This window comes from Phyllostomus hastatus, unplaced genomic scaffold (genome assembly GCF_019186645.2).
Source record: "Phyllostomus hastatus isolate PE091 unplaced genomic scaffold, TTU_PhHast_1.1 phas_scaffold_200, whole genome shotgun sequence".
Taxonomy (NCBI): domain Eukaryota; kingdom Metazoa; phylum Chordata; class Mammalia; order Chiroptera; family Phyllostomidae; genus Phyllostomus; species Phyllostomus hastatus.
The window spans coordinates 2,861,739-2,882,776 of NW_025334016.1; the positions used below are offsets into that span (position 1 = coordinate 2,861,739).

A 21,038-nucleotide genomic window follows, 5' to 3' on the forward strand; every position below is an offset into this window, starting at 1 on the left:
ACAGATTGAATGATAATGATAGATACATTTAAACACTTATAGTCTATACTGTACTTACTAATAAGATAAAAGGTATATTTGAAATTTCTTAAATATTTATATTAAGGTCTGCAAGCAGTACTGTTCAATAGCCAGAAAAAGAGAGACTGAACAATCAGAGCAGGACACTGGCACAAGTCTGGGGCAGTATCTTGAGGACTCTTACATGCCATGCATTACCTGGATTATGGGGAAAACTAATTGAGGGTGGTGGAGGGGGAACATAGGGGAGAAGGGTAGACTGGGAGTAGTGCTGTTTACAAATAACACAGAAGTCTTTAAAAAATTTAACAGCTGGATAGCTGTATCAGTGGATAGCAATAGACTATCAGTTCAATAACCAGTAAGTTAGTCAAGTTTGTTCTCAAAACAAGGATTATCTTCTTAAGTACCATTTTTAAGGAAATAAGTCACCCTTGTTATATGCTAATACCCTCAAAATGAACAACATCTACATGATTATTTCTTTATTTCTCCAACAGACATTCCCTAGAACTGAGTTGAGTATATATGTACATATATTTAGGTAGTTGCATGTATTGATGTCACTCCTGCATTTTAGCTGATCCAGCTAGTCTTTTCTATGAGAGACAAAGAGAAATATTTTATGTTGAATAAACGTAAGACAGAATAGTACTTTAAGAAGCACATTTGCTCTTTCATGGTGAAAGGAATAAGTATAAAGAGAGATAATGATCAAGGTAATAACTTCTCAGTTTCTCCCATTTCTCAGCATTTCATTGTTTCAATGTTCTTTAATACTTTAGTATGTGAAAAGTTCGTTTGTAAAATGGAAAACTCTTAGAACATGGAAGTCTGTAACCTGCCCTTTGCTATAATTTAACTTGTTAATTTTAGGTTTCACATTCTGAATCTCCAGGGTATGTATTGCATGTTAATGACTGTACAATATTAATTGGCCAATTAGTGTTCAATAGTAATAATTCTCCCAGAGTGCCAATTGAAAAATTTCCTGTCAACATAATTGCCACTAAGGAAGTTGGTCTGGCTTCATTGCAGGAGCCTAGTACAAACAACATTTTGAAAAGGTGTTGAAAGGGGACCTAAACTAATTTATCTATTTGATCTCTGCCACAGTTTTTTGATAAAACTTGGTGGTCTATGGCAATTAGTTGGGAGCTATATTCTTCCTGCTACAGGGAGTATGTACTTGAAAATAATCAAAGATGAAAAACAGTCTATATTGAAGTTGCACTGATTAGCATACTAAGCAAATGAGAGCCATATCTCTCTGGAGTGAGATTATCAAAGTTCCCCTCAGTGTGTAAGGTATGGGCTAAATATATGGCAACAAAGACAGAATTCCTTCCTGAAAGACCTTAAAAGGCATTTTTTTTGTTTGTTTATGGAAAGGGAAATGGAAAAATTTCTTTTAGGTTTGATCATTGTCTCACCATGGTGCCATTTTCATGGACATTTGAACTCAGCCCAGTTACTAAAAAGTTCAACATTAGTTGTTCAATGCTCAAGCAAAGTTGGAGTAATGCAATAGTCAAGCCCTTAATGGTCCAGGAAAATATGGGAGAGTTTTCCTTTATTATATGTTATAATGAAAGCAAGTCAGAGTGAATTCTGCCACATACACAAGGATTTATTAGCAAGCAGGCACCCAAAAATCACCTATTCCTGTAAACTGGAAACATCTGCATTTTTTATCCTTTTATGAGCTTTGATAAGTACTGTGCATGACAGTTTCATTCCAATAACAATGTAACACCATGTTCTGATAATTCAGCCTGTTAAATGCAAAAGGTGGCATGGTCTTCTGTTAAATGGGGGTGAAAGAGGTAAGGCATTGTTAAGGAGAGAGGGCATTGAGAGTAGGAAAAAACATATGACCAGAGTTCTAAGCCTACTCTGAGGATACCACTCTAAAGGTATGAAGTTTGCCATATTCTTATACAGAGTTCATGTAAGTTTCAGGTACTTGTATCATTTTTCTTGCTAACCACATAGTAAAATGCTCACTAATTTGGTGAATGAAAAATTACCTCCAATGCCTTTTATACTAATTAACAAATCTCTTGGTATAGACTTTAGAGAGTAATTATAGATAGTAAGTTTTATAGTTATATGGACTCCTTACAAGGGTCCTCCAAATATCAACTACCTCCTCCTAAAGAGTATACACGTAAGTGTGGTTATACTGAGGTATAGTTCTATGGAAGGATTTTAAAGTAAATTCCTGTCAGTATAATGAGTTTTAATTTTTACTTTGTAAGAAGGAGCATGGTTTTGAAAATCCTTTGGATTTGGCTGCCACTGAAGGCCCCTCTGGAGACCTCACCAAGAATCATCGTAGAAACACTTCTGGCACCCCTTCCATAGCAGTGTCTGGGGCCTCCCTCTCCTCAGGTGGGTACTTACAACATGACTGCTCTGTTGTATAAAATGACTAAATCAGGTAGAACTGACTCTCTTGTATGGCATTAAATGGATGCTTCATGCCTTACAAGAAAATTGCCCATTCTTTTTGACCCATGGTAGTATGCCTACTCCATAACTACTTAAAAGTGATCCCAGGTGATTGTTTGAGCCTCTTACATTTATGAAAAATCCAATTTTAAGTGTACACTTGTCAGGTATCACTGCCAAGTTATAGAACTAAACCAAATGTCAATATAAGACTGTAGGAAATATAATTGGCTCATTTAATACAAAAGAAAAGGATATTTGCCCAGAGTTCAAGGAAATTAACTTTTTTTTAATTAACAACGATTGAAATATAGTTTACGTACCATAAAATTTATCTGAGCATTGTCAATTTGCATTCATTTTGATTGCCTACAGGCTTGGATATAATTTTACCATCTTACTTTGTATCTTCCATTCACCTCATTATAGTTTTAGTTTTTATTGTTTCTTTTTCTACTGCCTTCTTCTAGATCACAGGTGGCAAATACAAGGCCCATGGACTGAACCTGGCCCTCTACCTTGTTTTATCCAGCGTCGCATCTTGTTTCTACCTGGCAGCAGCACTGAGCTCTCACTTACCTGTTAAGGAGCAGTTACATTTATACAGTCCTAAAGTTACATTCAGCCTTTTGAAGGCAACTGTGAGGATGATGTGGCTCACAGTGAAAATGAGTTTGACACGCCTGCTCTAGATAGCTATCTTCTCAGCCCATTACATTTTTCCCCTTTCTCCTAGTTTAGTATATATGCTTCTTCTATACTTTTTTAAAAAGATTTTATTTATTTTTAGAGAGAGGGGAAGGGAAGGAGAGAGAGAGGGGGAGGGAAGGAGAAAGAGAGGGATAGAAACATCAATGTGTGGTTGCCCCTCACATGCCCCCACACTGAGGACCTGGCCTGCAAGCCAGGCATGTACCAAAGCCTGGGACCCTCTGGCAATCAAACTGGTGACCCTCTGATTCGCAGGTCCATGCTCAATCCACTGAGCTATGCCAGCCAGGGCCTGCTTCTATCTTTCAACGAATGTCTTAAGATTTTCAACATTCATGTCTAACTTAAATTCTAATTTCTAACATACATTCCAATGTCAACCCTTCTTGATTTGGTGATCAGCAATGCCCTATATCTAGACAGATTAATAATGTCATGGTTTAAATAATAAATTATTTGCAAGCAGTATTAAGATATTAATAATAACCCCTTTCATTTGTATGGTACATTCAAATATATCATTTCACTTCATTATCACAATAGCCCTGTGAAACAAGTATTATGTTGCATTTTATTACCTATAAATAAAGAACTCTTCAGAGAAATTGGTCATAATTATGAAGTTTATGTCCCATGTGTAGACTTAAATTGATGACAAAATCCTCAACATGAAAAAGTTACTTGTGACCTAATGATGATATTTGCATAGAGCCTGAATCTGGATTCTGTGTGCTGAACTGGGGACTCTCTCCTAGCCAGATAGCTCAGAAAGGGTTTTCTAAATGTGTGGTTATTGTTGCTTGCATTTTGTTTAGGGCTAGACTATCGCTTCACCTATTAAATGAAAAAATTTAAACTAGCCTAAAGCCAACTTTCCAGAGTGCATTTCTACTACTTCTACTGAACACCTCTTTATTCAGTACATACTCGGTGTCAGGCACTATGCTAAGTACTTATGTATTGTTTCATTTAACATTTTAAGCTAATTTACTTGATTGCTCTCTTAAATCTTTCTTATTTAAAAGCAACTATATTGATTTTAGCAAGGCTTTGACACAGAACTGTTCTTTCGAAGTAAACTGTGTCTTGGTAAACTGTCTACAGTATTACTGACTAGTGTATTGTTCTTTAACTTATATTTTCAAAAGCAAGATGTTCCTCTGATGAAAAAATATGTTGGTGACTAAAAAATAGAACTTTCTCCCAATAAACCTATAGCCACTCCCTTTTCTGTGAATTCTGTAAATTTTAAAATCAAGAATGACTACTGTTTTTTTTTATAAGTTTAGGGGTGCATTCTATGAAAGTTTTTCAAAGTCTATGAGCAAAACTATAAAATAAGTACTTTATGGTAGAGCATTTAATCTCCTATAATCAAAAAAAGAAATGAACACATCGGTGTTGGTAATTCAGTCCAAGGGAATTTCAAAAGGCTATTAAAATGGAAGTATGTTAGCATAAATAGCATAAAGTTACTGAGTCTGACTATTGCTTCAATAATACCATCTATTCCCCATGCATGGGAAGAATTTGAATAAAGATGAAAGATTTATAATGAAAAATGGAATCTTCAAAAAAATAAGCTGATTTATAACTTTCCTTTTCTCTTCTTTTCTCCAGACCGAAGTCAATCTGAGTTAGATTTGAGTGGGTCATTTACAGAAGATTTAGAGGATACTGTAAATTTAAGAAGCAGGTCTGTCTCTGGGGTTTTAGATAAAGACATGGTAAGTTGGATGTAGAAGAGAGTCTAATGATCATGAGGAAAAGGCACAATCTTGTTCCAAACCTGAGCACTTGTATGTGACAATGAGTTAGAGTAATGTGAAGTTCTATGATGATCTCTTCCTATTAGTCTTCCAACCAACATATAAAAACAACTAAAGAATGATTTAGAAAAGGTAGGAGGTAATAAGATTATTCTGGACATATTATCCCTAAGAAAACACCTGTTGGGGATATCAAATTCTGCCTAAAAGCACATTACCTAATCTAAACCTGGGAAATGAGAAATATAAACATTTCCTAAATGAAATATTACTACATTTAATCTGACTATGTATTTTATATGAATGTTTCTACATCTCAAGTAATCCTCAATAAACTAGCTTCTTAATTGAGACTAAATTATTAGAGAATTAATGTATAAGTAAACTCATTTATAAAATGAAAATGTTGAATTAGATTATTGGTAAGGTTCCATACATTTCTAATATTCTAATATTCTGAGTTCTATAATTGCTATGATGCCATTTGAATTCTTTGGAAGAAAGATATATTAAATGATATTAATATATTTTTTCCAAAGCAAGCCAGGAAACTTAAGAGATCTAAAACTTGATGCTATTACAATAGTATAAAATACAGGAGAAGTATTTTAAAATCAACCACCAAAAGGGATGAGGGATAATGAGATCAAATGATTTTGAAGTTACTTGTATTCAACCTTTAAAGAACACTTAATTCCAGTATTATTAATTTTTTTTTATCTTAGAAAATTCTGGCCCTGGCTGCTGTGGCTCAGTAGATTGAGTGCTGGCCTGTGAACCAAATTGTGCTGCTCTGACATTGGGGTGTATAGGTTCTTTTGACCCAGTGTTTCAGCATTGTTAGGGTATACTCCCAGAGGTGGAAGTGCCAAGCCAAAAGGCAGTTCCATTTTCAGTTTTTTGAGGAAATTCCATAGTGTTTTCCACAGTGGCTGCACCAGTCTGCATTCCCACCAACAATGTACTAGGGTTCCCTTTTCTCCACAACCTCGCCATCATTTATTGTTTGTTGATTTGTTTATGATGGCCATTCTCACTGGTGTGAAGTGCTATCTCATTGTGGTTTTAATTTGCATCTCTCTGATGGCTAGTGATGCTGAGCATCCTTTCATATGTCTCTGGGCCCTCTGTATGTCCTTCTTGGAGAAGTATCTGTTCAGGTCCTTTGCCCATTGTTTAATTGGATTGTTTGTCTTCCTGGAGTTGAGTTGTGTGAGTTCTTTGTATGTTTTGGAAATTGTGCTTTTTGTCCAAGATATCATTGGAAAATATATTTTCATATATGGTTGATCTCCTTTTGATTTTGCTGATGTTTTCTTTAGCCATGCAGAAACTTTTTATTTTGATGAGGTGCCATTTGTTTATTCTTTCTTTTATGTCCCCTGCTCTAGGGGACGTATCTGAAAATATTGCTGTGTGAAATATCTGACATTTTCCTGCCTATGTTCCCCTCTAGGAATTTTATGGTGTCATGAGTTATATTTAAGTCTTTTTTCCATCTTGAGTTTATTTTTGTATATGGTGCAAGTTGGTGGTTGAGTTTGATTTTTTTTTTTTTTTTTGCCATGTAGCTATCCATATATCCCAACACCATTTGTTGAACAGGCTATTTTTCTCTCCATTTTATGCTTCTGCCCCCTTTGCCAAATATTAATTGACCATAGAGACTTGGGTTTATTTCTGGCCCCTGTATTCTGTTCCATTGATCTATCTGTCTGTTCTTATGCCTGTGCCAGACTGTTTTGATTATCACGGCCTTGTAATATAGTTTGATGTCAGGTATGGTGATTCCTTCTACTTTGTTCTTCTTTCTCAAAATTGCTACAGCTATTCAGGGTTGTTTATGGTTCCATATAAATTTTTGAAATGTTTGTTCTATATCTGTGAAGTATGTCATTGTTATTTTAATATGAATTGTGTTGAATCTCTAAATGCTTTGGGTAGTATGGACATTTTGATGATGTTAATTCTTCTAATCCATGAACATGGTATATGCTTCCATTTATTTATGTCTTCCTTAATTTCTTTCTTCAGTGTCGTGTAGTTTTGTGAGTACAATTATTTTACGTCCTTGATTAAGTTTATTCCTAAGTACTTTATTTTTCTTGTTGCTATAGCAAATGGGATTTTTGTTTCTGATTTTTGTTTCTGATATTTCATTGTTGCTGTCAAAAACACCTTCTATTTCTGAATATTGACTTTGTATCCTGCTGTTTTGACAAATTCACTTATTTGGTAGTAATTTTTTGGTGGATTCTATAGGATTTTCTATGTACATTATCATGCCATCTGCAAACAATGACAGTATTACTCCCTCCTTTCCAATGTGGATGCCTTTTATTTCTTTTTCTTGTCTGATTGTTGTGGCTAGGATTTGCAATACTATGTTGAAGAGTAGTGGCAAAAGTGGACATCCTTGTCTTGTTCCTGATCTCAGTGGGAAAACTTTTAGTTTTTACCCATTAAGTATGATGTTGGCTCTAGGTTTTTCATATGTGGCCTTTATTATGTTGAGGTATGCTCCCTCTACTCCCATTTTGCTGAGTGTGTTTATCATAAATAGGTGCTGTACCTTATCAAATGCTTTCTCTGCATCTATTGGTATGATCATGTGACTTTTGTCTTTTATTTATGTGTTGTATCACATTTATTGATTTGTGAATATTGTACCATCCTTGCATCCCTGGGTGAATCCCACTTGATCATGGTATATGATCTTTTTGATGTATTGCTGGATGCGGTTTGCCAGTACTGTGTTAAGGATTTTAGCATCTATTTTCATCAGCAATATTGGCCTGAAGTTTTCTTTCTTTGTTGTGTCTTTATCTGCTTTTGGGAGTGGGATGATGCTGGCTTCATAAAAAAGTTTGGGAGTCTTCCCTCTTCTTGGATTTTTTTGGAATAGCTAGAGAAGGACCGGGCATAGCTCTTCCTTAAAAGTTTTGTAAAATTCTTCTGTGTAACCATCTGGTCTAGGGTTTTTGTGTGCCAGGAGTTTTTTGATTACTGCTTGGATTTCATCAGCTGTTACTGGTGTGTTCAGCCTTTCTACTTCTTCTTGATTCAGTTGTGGAAGATTATATGTTTCTAGAAATTTGTGAATTTCACCTAGGTTTTCAAATTTCTGGACATATTGTTCTTCGTAGTAATTTCTTAAAATCTGTTGTATTTCTGTGGTATCAGTTGTAATTTTTCCTCTTTAATTTCTGACTATATTATTTGGGTCCTCTCACTTTTTTTCTTGATGAATCTGGTTAAAGGCTTGTTGATTTTGTTTATCTTTTCAAAGTACTAGCTCCTGGATTTATTGATGCTTTGAATTGTTCTTTTAGTCTCTATAACATTTAATTCTGCTCTGGTATTGGTTATTTCTTTCCTTCTACTTGCTCTGTGCTTTCTTTGTTGTTTTTCCTCCAGTTCTTGTAGATGTACGGTTAGAATGTTTATTTGAAATGCTTCTATCTTTTTTAGGTAGGCCTGTATTACTATGAACTTCCCTCTCAAGACTGCCTTTGCTGTGTCCCATAAGTTTTGGATAGTTGTGAGTTCATTTTTGTTTGTTTCCAGAAACTTTTTGATTTCTTACCTAATTTAATTCTTGACCCATTGATTGTTTAATAGCATGCTATTCAGTCTCTATGACTTTGAATATTTTTGAATTTTTTCCTTGGAGTTGGTTTCTTGTTCCAAGCCCTTGTTATCTGAAAAGATGCTTGACATGATTTCAATTTTTTAAATTTGTTGAAGCTTGTTTTGTGTCCTATCATGTGGTCTATTTTTGAAAATGTTCCATGTCCATTTGAAAATAATGTGTATTTTGCTTCTTTGGGATGAAAGGTTCGATATATATCAGTTAAGTCCATTTGATCTAGGACATTGTTCAATGCTGCAATATCCTTTTTGATATTTTGTTTGGAAGATCTATCCATTGTTGATAGTGAGGTGTTAACATTCCCTGCTATAATCGTGTTGCTGTCTATATCTTTCTTGAAGTCTTCCAAGATTGTCCTTATATATTTGGGTGCTCCAATGTTTGGTGCATATATCTTTATAGTGTTTATGTCTTCTTGATGGATTCTTCCCTTGAGTATTATGAAATGTCCTTCTGGGTCTCTTTTTATGGCCTTTATTTAAGTTGATTTTGTCTGATATTAGTATTGCTACCCCAGCTTTTTTTTCCTGTCCATTTGTTTAGAATACTATTTTCCAACACTTCACTTTCATTCTGTGTATAGGTCTCTTGTTCTGAGGTGGGTCTCTTGTAGGCAGCATATGTATGGGTCATGCATTCTTATCCATTCAACTATCCTGTCTTTTGATTGGAGCAATTAATCCACTTACATTTAAAGTTATTATTGATGGGTACTTATTAATTACCATTTTACTCCCTTTGTACCTGTGTTGCTCTCTCTGTCACTGTTTTTCTTCCTCTTCTTAAAGCACTTCCTTTAGCATTTCTTGCAATGCTGGTTTGGTGGAGGTGTATTCTTTCAGTTTTCTTTTGTCTGGGAAGCTCCTTATATTGCTTTCCATTTTAATTGAGAGACTTGCTGGATAGAGTAGTCTTAGTTGCAGGTCTTTGCTTTTCATTGTGGAATATTTCTTGCTATTCCCTTCTACCTTGTAATGTTTCTGTTGAGAAGTCAGCTGCCAGCCTTATCGGGGCTCCTTTGTATGTTACTTCCTGTTTCTCCCTTGATACCTTTAAGATTCTCTCTTTGTCTTTGAATTTTTGCCATCTTAATTATTATGTGATTTGCAGTGGGCCTCTTTGGGTTCCTCTTGATTGGATCCTTTCTGCCTCCTGGACTTGTGTGGCTCTTTCAGTCATGAAATTAGGGAAGTTTTCCATCATTACTTTTACAAACAGATTTTCTATTCCTTGCTTCTCTTCTTCTCCTTTTGGTATCCCTATTATGTGGCTATTATTATGTTTCATGTTGTCCTGCATTTCCCTTTACCTTCTTCATTCTTTTTGAGTGTTTTTTTCCTTCTCTTGCTCTTTTTGGGACTTTTTTTCTGCCTTTCCCTCCAGCTCACTGATTCTGTGCTCTGCTTCATCTAGCTTGCTTTTGATTCCTTTTACTGTGTTGTTTAATTCATAAATTGTATTCCTCATTTCCTCTTGGCCCACATTAATTGTTTCTATGTCCTTTTTCATGTTGATAGAGTTTTCAGTGAGTTCATTGTAGTTCCCCTGTAGTTTTTGGTAATTCTCTGTGAGCTCATTGAACTTCCTGATAACCATTGCTTTGAACTTAGTATTTGGTAGTTGACTTGCCTCTGTTTCATTTAGCATTCTTTCTGAGGATTTCTCCTTTCCTTTTGATTGGGGGCTGTGTGTTTCTTTTGCCATTTTTTTGTGAGACTGTTCTTGTTTGCTTCTGCTTCTTAAATTCATCTTCTTTGACTTCCTGACTTTCTGGTGTCAATTTCTATGGTGGGAGGCCTGTGAGATTCACTGGTGTAGTCTCCTTGATCACCTGAGCTTGATGGTCTTGGGATGATGCCCTTTATGCCATTTATGCTGGTTCTTTGAATGTAATTGCATTTTGATCATTGTTGGGTCTTTCTTTGGTGGGTCCTTCCCTCCACCTGAGGGTTATTCCACCTACCATGTCTTGTGTGCTGTTGTGCAGGTGCTGCCAGAACAAAACCACAAAGTCCAGGAAACAAACCCACACCCACAAAAATAACACTCCACAATCCCACTATCAACAGCAAATGAACCAGTATTAATAAGAGCATAAAGAGATTAAGACTGTTATAAGAAAGGAGAGCAGATATGAGATTACCAACTGAAACAAAAATTATTTTGAGAGGAACACTATTAAGAGATGGGAGTTGGAACAATGGCAACAGAGAATGTAAAATTTACATTGTGAATAAAAAAGGGAATGAAAAATGTGGAATGGAGTGTGAGAAGGGAAGCATATAGCATTAGGTTGAAACAGAAATTAAAATAATATGAAATAAAATAAAGTGAGATAGAGAAAGAAAAAGGAAGGAAAAATGGTAAATAATTAATACAATATAGGAGCCAAATTGGAGATAAAGATCCACCACAGTAGTATCAACAACGATCAAGCTAAAAATAATATAGGTGGTATGGGATTAAGAGGGAAAAAAGAAACAAAGAAAAGTCTAAGAGATGTTTAGAGGAATGGGAAGTGATTTTGAAATAATAGAGAGAGAAGGAATATTAAGAGTGAGGAACCAAAAAACCAAGCTAAGAGAGGAATAATTAAAATTGGGGATGTAAGGAAAAAAGAAAAAGAAAGAAAAAATAAAAGGGCAGGATAAAAGATAAATAGAAGAAAGACAAAAAAAGAAAAAAAACATGCTAAGATGGCAAAATTAAAATTTGAGATGAAAAACAGAGTAAGAGAGGGGACCAGTAAAATTTAATATTTGAAATATAGAATTAGTGAAACTCTAGAGATAAAATAGAAAACCAATGTAACAACAACTATCCTACCCACAACCAACTAGCAGATTATTAAAGGTGGAGAGAAACTACAGGTATTTTAAGAGCAGGGAAAAAGGATGTGAGATGACCCTTGACAAGAAAATTGGTTTTGTGTGTCTGGATGGGGGAGAAATAGTAAGAGTACAGAATGGAAACAAGTAGTAGCAAGAGAGAAAACAAAATTTGAAATGAAAATAATGATGTGAGGAAGGTGGAAAGTAAAATGGGCTAAGATGAGGGTGGAGCAAAATATGTGAATTGAAATACTTTATAGTATGAAATCTAGTGACAATATATAGAAACTTGCTGGACAAGAAATGAATGTTAAAAAGGTATGCAGGAAAGAAAATATTGCAAATCATGGAGAAGACCCAGTGGAGTTTGTCTCTGTAGCTTCTGGTATTTACCACTGTTTTTTTTTTCTGTCTGGATCTGCCTCTAGTTTTCTCACATGTTGACCCCGTCTGACCTTAGCCAGCCTGTTTGATACTTCCAGGGATCTGCTGTCCCTGGCTGTCTCCTTCAGTTGTTAATCTAGTCACTCTACACTCAATAGTCAGGTTTAAGCACTGTAGGGTGGGGTTGAATGCCTCCTGAGGTAGAGGCTATTGTTTCCCCTCGGACTGCTGTTGCTTGGAGGGGATTGGTCTGCCTGAGTAGGATGGCTGCTGCTGTAAGGGTGATGACTCAGTACTGGAATCCCAGCATCTACTCTCTCAATTCTCTCCCCAAAGCCTCAGTTTTTAGTCTCTCCTTAGGTGTCACCAGCCCACTCTGCCCCCACCTTTTCCAGAGCCCAGAGTAAGTGGCCACAAATGAAAATTTGTGTGTTGGCCCTTTAAATGTCTCTTGTGTCTCCAGTCATCTGTCTCTGCATCCCTGCCACTTTTTGCTGCTGGTTGTTATCTGTGTACAGAGCTCTTTTGGAGCTCTGGTGCTATAAACTGGGAATTCTAGCTGAGGGTTTAGACCCCATTCTTCTCAGAGGGATCCAACTGGCTACTTAATTATCCCTCTGGTGCTGCTGCCTGTGGGCACCCAGCATCCCTCTTGAGTTTCTACCACACTGCTTACTAGATAGGTTGTTCCAAAGCTGGTTCTTCTGTCTGTCCAAAGTTACAGCTTCTCTCTCACTATTGCTCAGTTGTTTGTTCAGGGTGGTTTCTCCACAATTGAGTTGTAATTCCAAATTGGCCCTGGGAGGAGGTCAGTATGACTTCCATTCACTCTTCCACCATCTTCTCCTTCCTTAATGACTTATTAAGGCATAAATCTGTAATTTATTATTTTTGTAATTTTCTATTTGTCATATTTTTAATGAAATCACTTTTAAAAATAAGAGCACATAATTGCATATATAAAATCTAAATTTATAAAAGTATGGTTAGAGTAAAGGTTATATACAAGTACTCAAAGATTTTTCATATAAACAAGGAGAAAGAGATGTAATATATACAGAAGAATACAAAATATTAGTTTAACCCAGGGTAAGAGGAAGGAAAGAGAAGAAGGAAAAGAGAAAAGTGTCCATAAGAAAAACAACAGTATGCATGATGATACAAATTTATTTGTGTATATGTATGTATGGGATATATATCCCATACTCTAAAAATCTTGAAATTTGTTCATTAATATGTTATGAGAATTCTGAGTTTATACTTATCTATATTGCTTGAAAATTTTTACTATAAAATGTATTGCTTAAATAACTAGAATTTAAACAGCAATTTTATCATGAGGAAAGAAAAACATGAGAAAAAAAAGTAAAATGTGGGATTTTGGACAAGATTTTAGTGTCTAAAATAGTTTCTTCTATTAAGAAGACTTTAGAGATCTAGTTTCCCATCTTATTGGTATACACACACCCAGATGCATACATGCACAGATCCAACTTTTTTTAATAAAAAAATAACTTAAGCTCATTGCCCAAAGTAAATCACCTTAGAGATCAGGGAGGTAGGGATTGAATACCCAGGTCTGTATAATTCTAAACTTTGTGTTCTTTCCATAAAGCTTCCACTGGAAAGGACATCCCACTCCTCTGATGTAATTCAGGTTGAATGGAGAGCACAAGAGAAAAACCTAGGACTAGGGCTATTTCTAGATATTTGTATCTGATTTTTCAGATATTTAAAAAAGAAAGTGGTTTTGGAAGTGAAAACACTTTCTAGGAAAGCAGTAAATCAAATCACTGATATTTTCTTCCTTCCTTAGGACTCCTTGGAAGAGACTGAAGAAGGCATTGATGACTTAGTGTCCTCCAGGTTTTCTGCAAATACCCACAGCCTAGCAAGTGGCCTGTCAACAGTAAGCAGTTCTCTAGCATGCACTGGAAGTTTCTTCTTTCTCTTGTTGATTTTCTGTGCATCTCCAAAGGGTATATGGGTGTTTGGGGGACAATGTGTGATAGTGACAGTCACCTGCTTGCCCTTTGCCCACAGAGTGCTTTTCAGTCTAATTTTGCGTGGACTTTTTCTAAGGCTCCTGATTGCTTCCCTCTCCTTCCTTGGTCCCTCCACAGGTTTTAAAACCTCTTCAATCCATAATTCAGGCTCCTATCACCTCAAGCCTATACATATCTCAATTCTCTGCTAATACATTTCCCTGCCACCATACTCTCAACTCCCCAATTGTCCCCCACACTGCTGCCAGTTATTCTCCTAAAACACATACTCAATGGGTTTCTCTCCTACTCAAAGACTGTCCATAGCTTCCCACTACCAACAGAATAAATACCCTTTTCTGTTAGTATTCAAGGCTTTTCTCAAGAGGTAGCCTTCAGGAGCCCCTATGACCTTGTACCCATCTACATGCCTATAAATCTTCCTTTTTGCTTCTCTAATTTCTGTCTGTTGCTCTAATGCCCTTTTTCCTTTTGACATTTGGGTGACTTCTTAAAGAATTCTCAAGCAGGATCTGACAGAAAGTGGACCTACCTAAATGTGCCTGATGCCGACTCAGACACTGTGAGTTTTCAATCTTTTCCTTTACACATTTCATGGTATGGGAAATCTGATTAGGTGGGCATTTTTTTTCAGCATTCATCTTTTTCTTACTTGTGTTCAGTTAACCAGAGGTTCTCATTTAAAAGGTAAAAAAAATCAAAATCTAAGTATTTCCCAAAAAGAACATTCATTAAACATTAGAATATGAGTATCAGTCAAAAAACACATGGCCCAAAATTATTTACCACTAACAAGATAACTTTAGAATAAATATCTCTATTTTAAATTACAGCATTGGCCTAGTTAAGAGCATGAAGTTTGGTTAGTAGTAAAATTGCCTCAACTGCCTAAATTTCTCCCAAGATTCAACATTTTCAGGTTCTTAAATTTTCTTCCATCTGTAGGGACACCCTGCTTACAGAGTGTCTTCTTTGAATAGTGGCTAGAGAGGGATGTTGTGAGTTACAACTTAGTGATATAAGGAGGTAGTGTGAGGAATGGTAGGGAAGTCTTCAGACTAAAAATCTGGAGATCTTTCTGTTTGTCTTGGTACTGCTAACAATTCTTGTGAGCCAGAATGTTCTCATATACAACATGAGGAAGTTAGGCCTTACTCTTGAAGGCCTTGAAACTCAAAGCATGGTTCATGGACCAGCAACATTGCATTACCTGGAACAGAGACTCTAAAACTTTGTCAGTTCAGGGAGCCCCTAGTATATCAGTGATACTTTCATAGTACTCCTACACCAAAAGTAATACCCAACTAGCCAATTTATTAATTATTTAGGTCAAAAATTTAATAAATACTGGTATTCTAACAACTTAGTAGCCATTTGAAAAACAATACACATAAATTGAGAGAAAAATAATATTTTATTCCATTTTTAAATAGCCCCTAATACTTGCTAATGGGATGTGTGTATCTGTAGGGTACTACATAAATTGTCAAATCTTGGAATGTGATTGTATAGCACCACTTTAATTTCTTACTCTACCTTGATTTTTGTGCAATACATGCTTTTTCTCACAGCAACTGTCAAAAACTCAGCTTCAGACAGATAAGATTTCATTGAAAAGAATAAAATTTGATTTAATGTTGACACTATGAACTACTGTTACTAGTTTGTATGGTGCCTGATAGATATCGCTGTGTTTCCCTTGAAATTTTAAAATATGTATGGTGCCCCTGTAAGTTTGCTGTGGTGCTGTGGGATGCCTGGACACAGTTCAGAAACTATAAACCTAGTAGTTTGTTGGAGACGCAAAATCTTGGACCCCACCTGAGATAGAATAGATCTATATGCTTGTTTTAATAGGTCCCCTGGTAACTTATACACAATTAAAGTTTGAAAAAACAGCTGTTAGCATGACAATTCTGTTGCTTTATTTTAGGTATAGAAAAGACAAATTAGGTCACTCAGTGGCTCTCTTTAAGTTGTAATTTCCAAATACAGCCCTCCCTCAGTACCCATACCATGTGGAACATGTGGACATGGCAGGATGACTATAATTATAACACCCTTGGTTTGCTCTTGCTCTTGACTTAAGCTTAGAAGAGATACTAGCCATCACTCACACCCTGTTCTTTGAGTAGTCTATACTCTGAGCAATTGGAGGAATGTAATGACTTTTCTTTTATATATATACACACACACAACACACACACATACACACAGGATGGAGCAAAAGTATAATTAAAGTTGTGAGTATATGAAACACAGAGTTTATTCTTGTATTACTATTTATTGGTTATTGTATTATTTTCCATGTGAACAACTATAAACCTACTTTTGCCTCACACTGTATATATGTGAAAAAGTGGAAAGTCAAAGCTGTCTTTGCATTTACCATAGTCCTTACTTCCCAGTGGTTTATAGACAAGACTTTTGAGACTGTTGGTTCACTCATGAAAGCCTTTCAGGTGCTCTTTTGTGACAGTCATATTGCTAATATACAGAGTTTGTGCTTCTGGCACTAAAGGCTAATTTTGTTACATTTGATTGAAAATATACCTCTTGTCAATAGTGACTCATCAGAACCTTCATTTATTCTGGTACATTTGAACTTTTTAAAACATTGTATTTATAGGTTGGTATGTTATTTTATGTTTTAGTGTTCTATTTAGTGGGTTGTTATTTTACAGAGGTGTAGGAAGCTGTGGTCTTACCTTGCTTAAGTAGCCACGCAGCTGCTGGGGGGTGCCCTTGTTAAAGCTGCAGATATGGCTTTCCAAAGACTAATGGGATGCTCTCTGGAAGTGTCCTAGAGAGAAATCTGTAGCTCTCGCTGGCACCAAATATAAGATGAGCTTTTATTTATCCTGACAAATGCATTGACCTTGAGCCTCCCAGTGAAAAAGGAGAAAGCTACAGGGATTTACAAAGGAGATGGGATTAGAAATGCCTCAATGACTCTGTATTCATTTAAAAAAATGATTAAACAAAGGCTATTCACTAATGCAAAAGGGCAATGCTTCTCCTCTCAGCAATTTTCCTTCCTTCCTTACTAATGGTCTTAGATCTTACTGTCCTTTCCAAGGCTTGAATTTTACACAACACCAGAAAAAAAACAAACAAAATAAGTGATGTTTGCTTTCTTCCCTTTCCCTAGACTTCCCTGCTGATTATAAAGAACAGGAATTATAATTGAATGAAAGAGGTGGTTTCTGTGAAGAGATCATTAGTGTAACACTGAGTGCCTCTTTTTATATTGTTTATTCCAGAGCAGCCTTAACAGCATGATGAGTGTTTACAGTGAAACAGGAGACTATGGCAACTTGAAGGTCAGTGGTGAAATCCTTCTCCATATCAGCTACTGCTACAAAACTGGCGGGCTCTACATTGTTGTCAAGAATTGCAGAAATCTGGCCATAGGAGATGAAAAGAAACAGAGGACAGATGCGTAAGCACATAGCAAATTCCTCAGTTTATTTCAATCACTGAATTATTTTTGTCAGTATGTGTGTTTCTTTTTCAGAAGATTCTTAGCATTCCTCTTCATTCAGAGCCTCCTCTGAAGGTTGATTGTCACTTTCCTCCTATGCTACCCTTCTAAATATTCTCTGAAGTGCATGTATAATGGTTATGTCTGTGGTTACCTGATTGTTAAGAAGATATTAGTCAACATGATTTAGTACTGACATATTTGTTGTTTATGCAGAAGCAGCTCTTTGAGATAGAAGGCTGACATGCTGGCATACCTCAGAATGTATAAGAGTTAATTTTTTGTTCTGGGAAACCCTCCAGAGAAAATTACCAAGCTGTTAGCCCAATCGAACAGCTCAAAAGGGCAATTTTGAAGCTTGCAGGATTCCAGGGATCAGTCTGAGAGGGCAGGTGTGGAATATAGCACCTTGGAAGGGAGCTGGATATAAAAATGTGTGAGGGGTTCCAAATACCATTGCCAGGTTTGATGATTCATTGGGAGGGCCCACAGGACTCCACATGTAGTCATAATCAGCAAAGGGAAGAGGCATATGTGTCAAAGTTTTGAAGAATTCAGTCTTCACCTTCCAAAAGTGTTCTCTCTCAGTGGAATCACACAGGATGCATTTAATTCCTCTAGCAACAAGTTGTGACACTTGTGCAATGATGTCTGCCAGGGAGGCCCATTTAGAGACTCAACTAGTCACATAGCAAAATTCTAATCTTCCAAAGAAAACAGATGTTCAGCATAAGCCATACTGTTTTTACAAATTTTAGTCGCAGTGACTAAACTACATCTGTTCTGGGAATGATGAGAACCCTCCTAAAATCCCAGTACCCAGATGCTAGCCAAGGACCAACCTTGTAAGCAGGCATTTCTAAGGATAGCACTCTCAGGCCAGCTATGTGACCCCTTTTCTATATACAATACTAGATGACCTAGGTTCGGTAAACAACTCAGCAAAGCTGTTTTCAAGTATCTTAATATAGACAAGTGAATATAGATTCTGAATATAGACTGCTCCCTATATTTCCTCAGCTAAATATCAGAGGGCTTTGAGACAAATATAATCATTTAGACTAGCATGGAAAGGGGTTAGTTATCTAAAGCCCCCATAGATGTGCTTCAGGACTCTGGTAGAATCTTATACATCTACATTTCTGAGTCTGTCATGATGCCCCTGCTCCAGGAGGCTCCTGGCATAGTTTAAGTCAAGGTGTTGGGTAGAATTGCTATTGTGACTTAGGTTGTTATTTTCTATTTCCCCCTTTTCACCATTTTCCTTCATTCGCACATTACCATTGACTCCACTCATCAGAAGTCCTCACATTTGAATAGAGAGGAATATAACCCCATAATATTTAGCAACACTAATGATCATTATAATAGATTATATTTCCTCTTGAGGTGTATAATATGTCAGCTCCTTGTACGTGTCAATTGACTTAATCCTGACAATGCCATACGTTAGGTACTGTTAATGTTCCAGTTTTACAGATGAGGAAACTGAGGAACAGAGAACATAAGTAAGTTCTTGAATTCACCAAAACTAATAAGACAGGGAGTGATTCAAACCCAGCTGGCATGACTCCAGAGCCCATATTCCTTACCACCACTCATTCTTGCTTCTCTCTTATTGGAAGCCCAGAGTTGTTTTTAAGGTATTCCGTTATGTAGACTTAATTCTTTTTGGTTCTGCCTCTTATGTTTATATGCCTATTCCCTTAAGCTCTTTTATTCAATAAATTTCCTGACTATTTCTTGCACAGTAGAGGTTTCCCAATAACTACTTTCCTCTTTTATCATCTACAGTTATGTCAAGTCATACCTCCTTCCTGACAAGTCTAGAAACAATAAGCGCAAGACCAAAATCAGAACAGGCACCAATCCAGAATTCAATGAAACACTAAAGGTAAATAAATAGTCTGTCATAGTAACACAAGTGATACTGTTCACAGCCTCATTGGTTTAGGAATAACTATAGAAAATGTGTATGTCAAGGCTTATGTGTATTCTAGAAAAGTACAGTTTGAATAAATTAATGTAATACTCTTGGCTTTCCTAACAATTTTTAGAATGAAAAAATGTAAACCACTCTTACTCCGTTTATTTCTCTGCTGCTGTTCAAGTTGCACCTTGAGTAGAGATGATCGAGCAAAATTGCATCTGAGCTGGCACATCTTGTCCCAAAAATGTTTTGCCCTTAGCAAAACTATTTTTTCTAGTTCCCATAAAAGGAAATTTGTCATTTTTGACACTGATTTAGCAGGTCACTTTGTACATACCCATTGTTCTGCTAATATTGCATGAATATGTGCTGTCTCTTGTTAGGATTTCAGAATTTGGCTAAATTTAGGCTTGTGGTTAATGAACAGGGGAGATGCAGAGTTAGGTTTGATAAATATCAGAGAATGTAGTCTAGATAAAATATGACCCATGCTTTAGTCCTAAAGAAATCCTTTTTCCCATGGGCTTCCAGGTAATAACACCTCTCACTCTGAAACAATTTAGCCTGGTATGAAAGATCCAGGGAGACTAGAGTGTAGACATTATTGCCAGTCACAGGGAAATTTATGCATCTTCTGCCCAGAGTGATGGATTCAAAGGCCACCATAGCAGGAAGTTGGTGAATAGGGCCATGTGTTAGTGAGGTTATGTGTAGAAGCAGGAGCCGATATCAAGATAGATAAAAAGGAGAATGAATAGTATAGGCTGAGGGTGAATCCAGCAGTTATAATAGAGCAGAGCCCATGCAGAATAGATGAACAGAGTACCATGGAAAATTCAGGAAGCAGAGAGCCAAGTTTAATCATGTCAGGAACAGTAAGGAACAGGTATAGATACAAATTCAAGTTCAGGAATCAGTCATTCTAAAGAATGTTCTAGGTTGTAGTTACATAAAACAAACAGAAGGTTGGAGGGTATGTGGGCACATGGCCCTGGATAACATTTTGCTGGAAAAGGAAAAGCTACCAGAGCAATATTTTCTTTCTGTTCTCTCTATATTTATATTATTCATATTTATATTTTCATCCCTGCACTTAGGCTGGACTTTATGTGGTTTGGTGTTTGGAAGTATCTCACTGTCAATACATTTTTTTTTGGATTTGGGAGTTCTCATTATGAATAAAATAAAACAGAGAATTTGAAGAATTGATATATTAAATCTCAAGCTTACAAAGTAGAAGTTGAAAAACCATTAGGCAAACAAAAACCAAGTAAAACTGGAAAGGGGACAAGCTTCATCCCCTAATAGTTTGTATGCAATATCTGAAGTTTATTGACTTCCCCCTAGATATTTTGTTGATATATCTTTCAGTGCTAGGTCTAACACAAAATGAGTTTACCTCAGTTGTAGCAGAAACAAAGAAAACTAAAGTTTTTCTGTGTTTGGATTGTGCATATTACTAATGCATCTGTTCTGAAAAATGGTGGAAGTAAATTTTTAACCTGTCCTAAAATTGGGCAGAGACTTCCATGTGGAATGTGATGTTGTTAATCTCACTTGCAGTACACCATCAGCCATAGCCAACTGGAAACAAGAACGCTGCAGCTCTCGGTCTGGCATTATGATCGATTTGGACATAACAGTTTCCTCGGGGAGGTAGAGATTCCTTTTGACTCATGGAACTTTGAAAATCCAAGTGATGAGTGGTTTGTGCTACAGCCCAAGGTAGGAAATTCTCCCAGATTAGTCAAACAGTTATGCAGTGAGTCAAGTTCTAAGTCAAATTGATGTCATTG

At 36.3% G+C, this 21,038-nt stretch overlaps 1 protein-coding gene across 8 annotated transcripts in view; it reads left to right on the plus strand.

The window, feature by feature from the left end:
* The window catches only part of SYTL5 (synaptotagmin like 5), a 212,491-nt gene that overhangs the window by 173,204 nt on the left and 18,249 nt on the right, over positions 1–21,038 (plus strand). For 7 of the 8 annotated variants that reach the window (XM_045860676.1, XM_045860674.1, XM_045860673.1 and 4 more), the window contains 7 exons: positions 2,283–2,415; positions 4,807–4,913; positions 13,639–13,731; positions 14,325–14,390; positions 17,092–17,270; positions 19,107–19,206; positions 20,806–20,967. In XM_045860676.1, the coding sequence (XP_045716632.1) occupies positions 2,283–2,415; positions 4,807–4,913; positions 13,639–13,731; positions 14,325–14,390; positions 17,092–17,270; positions 19,107–19,206; positions 20,806–20,967 (840 nt within the window). The remainder of the gene's footprint in view (positions 1–2,282; positions 2,416–4,806; positions 4,914–13,638; positions 13,732–14,324; positions 14,391–17,091; positions 17,271–19,106; positions 19,207–20,805; positions 20,968–21,038) is intronic. The other variant, XM_045860678.1, reaches the window with a different exon arrangement.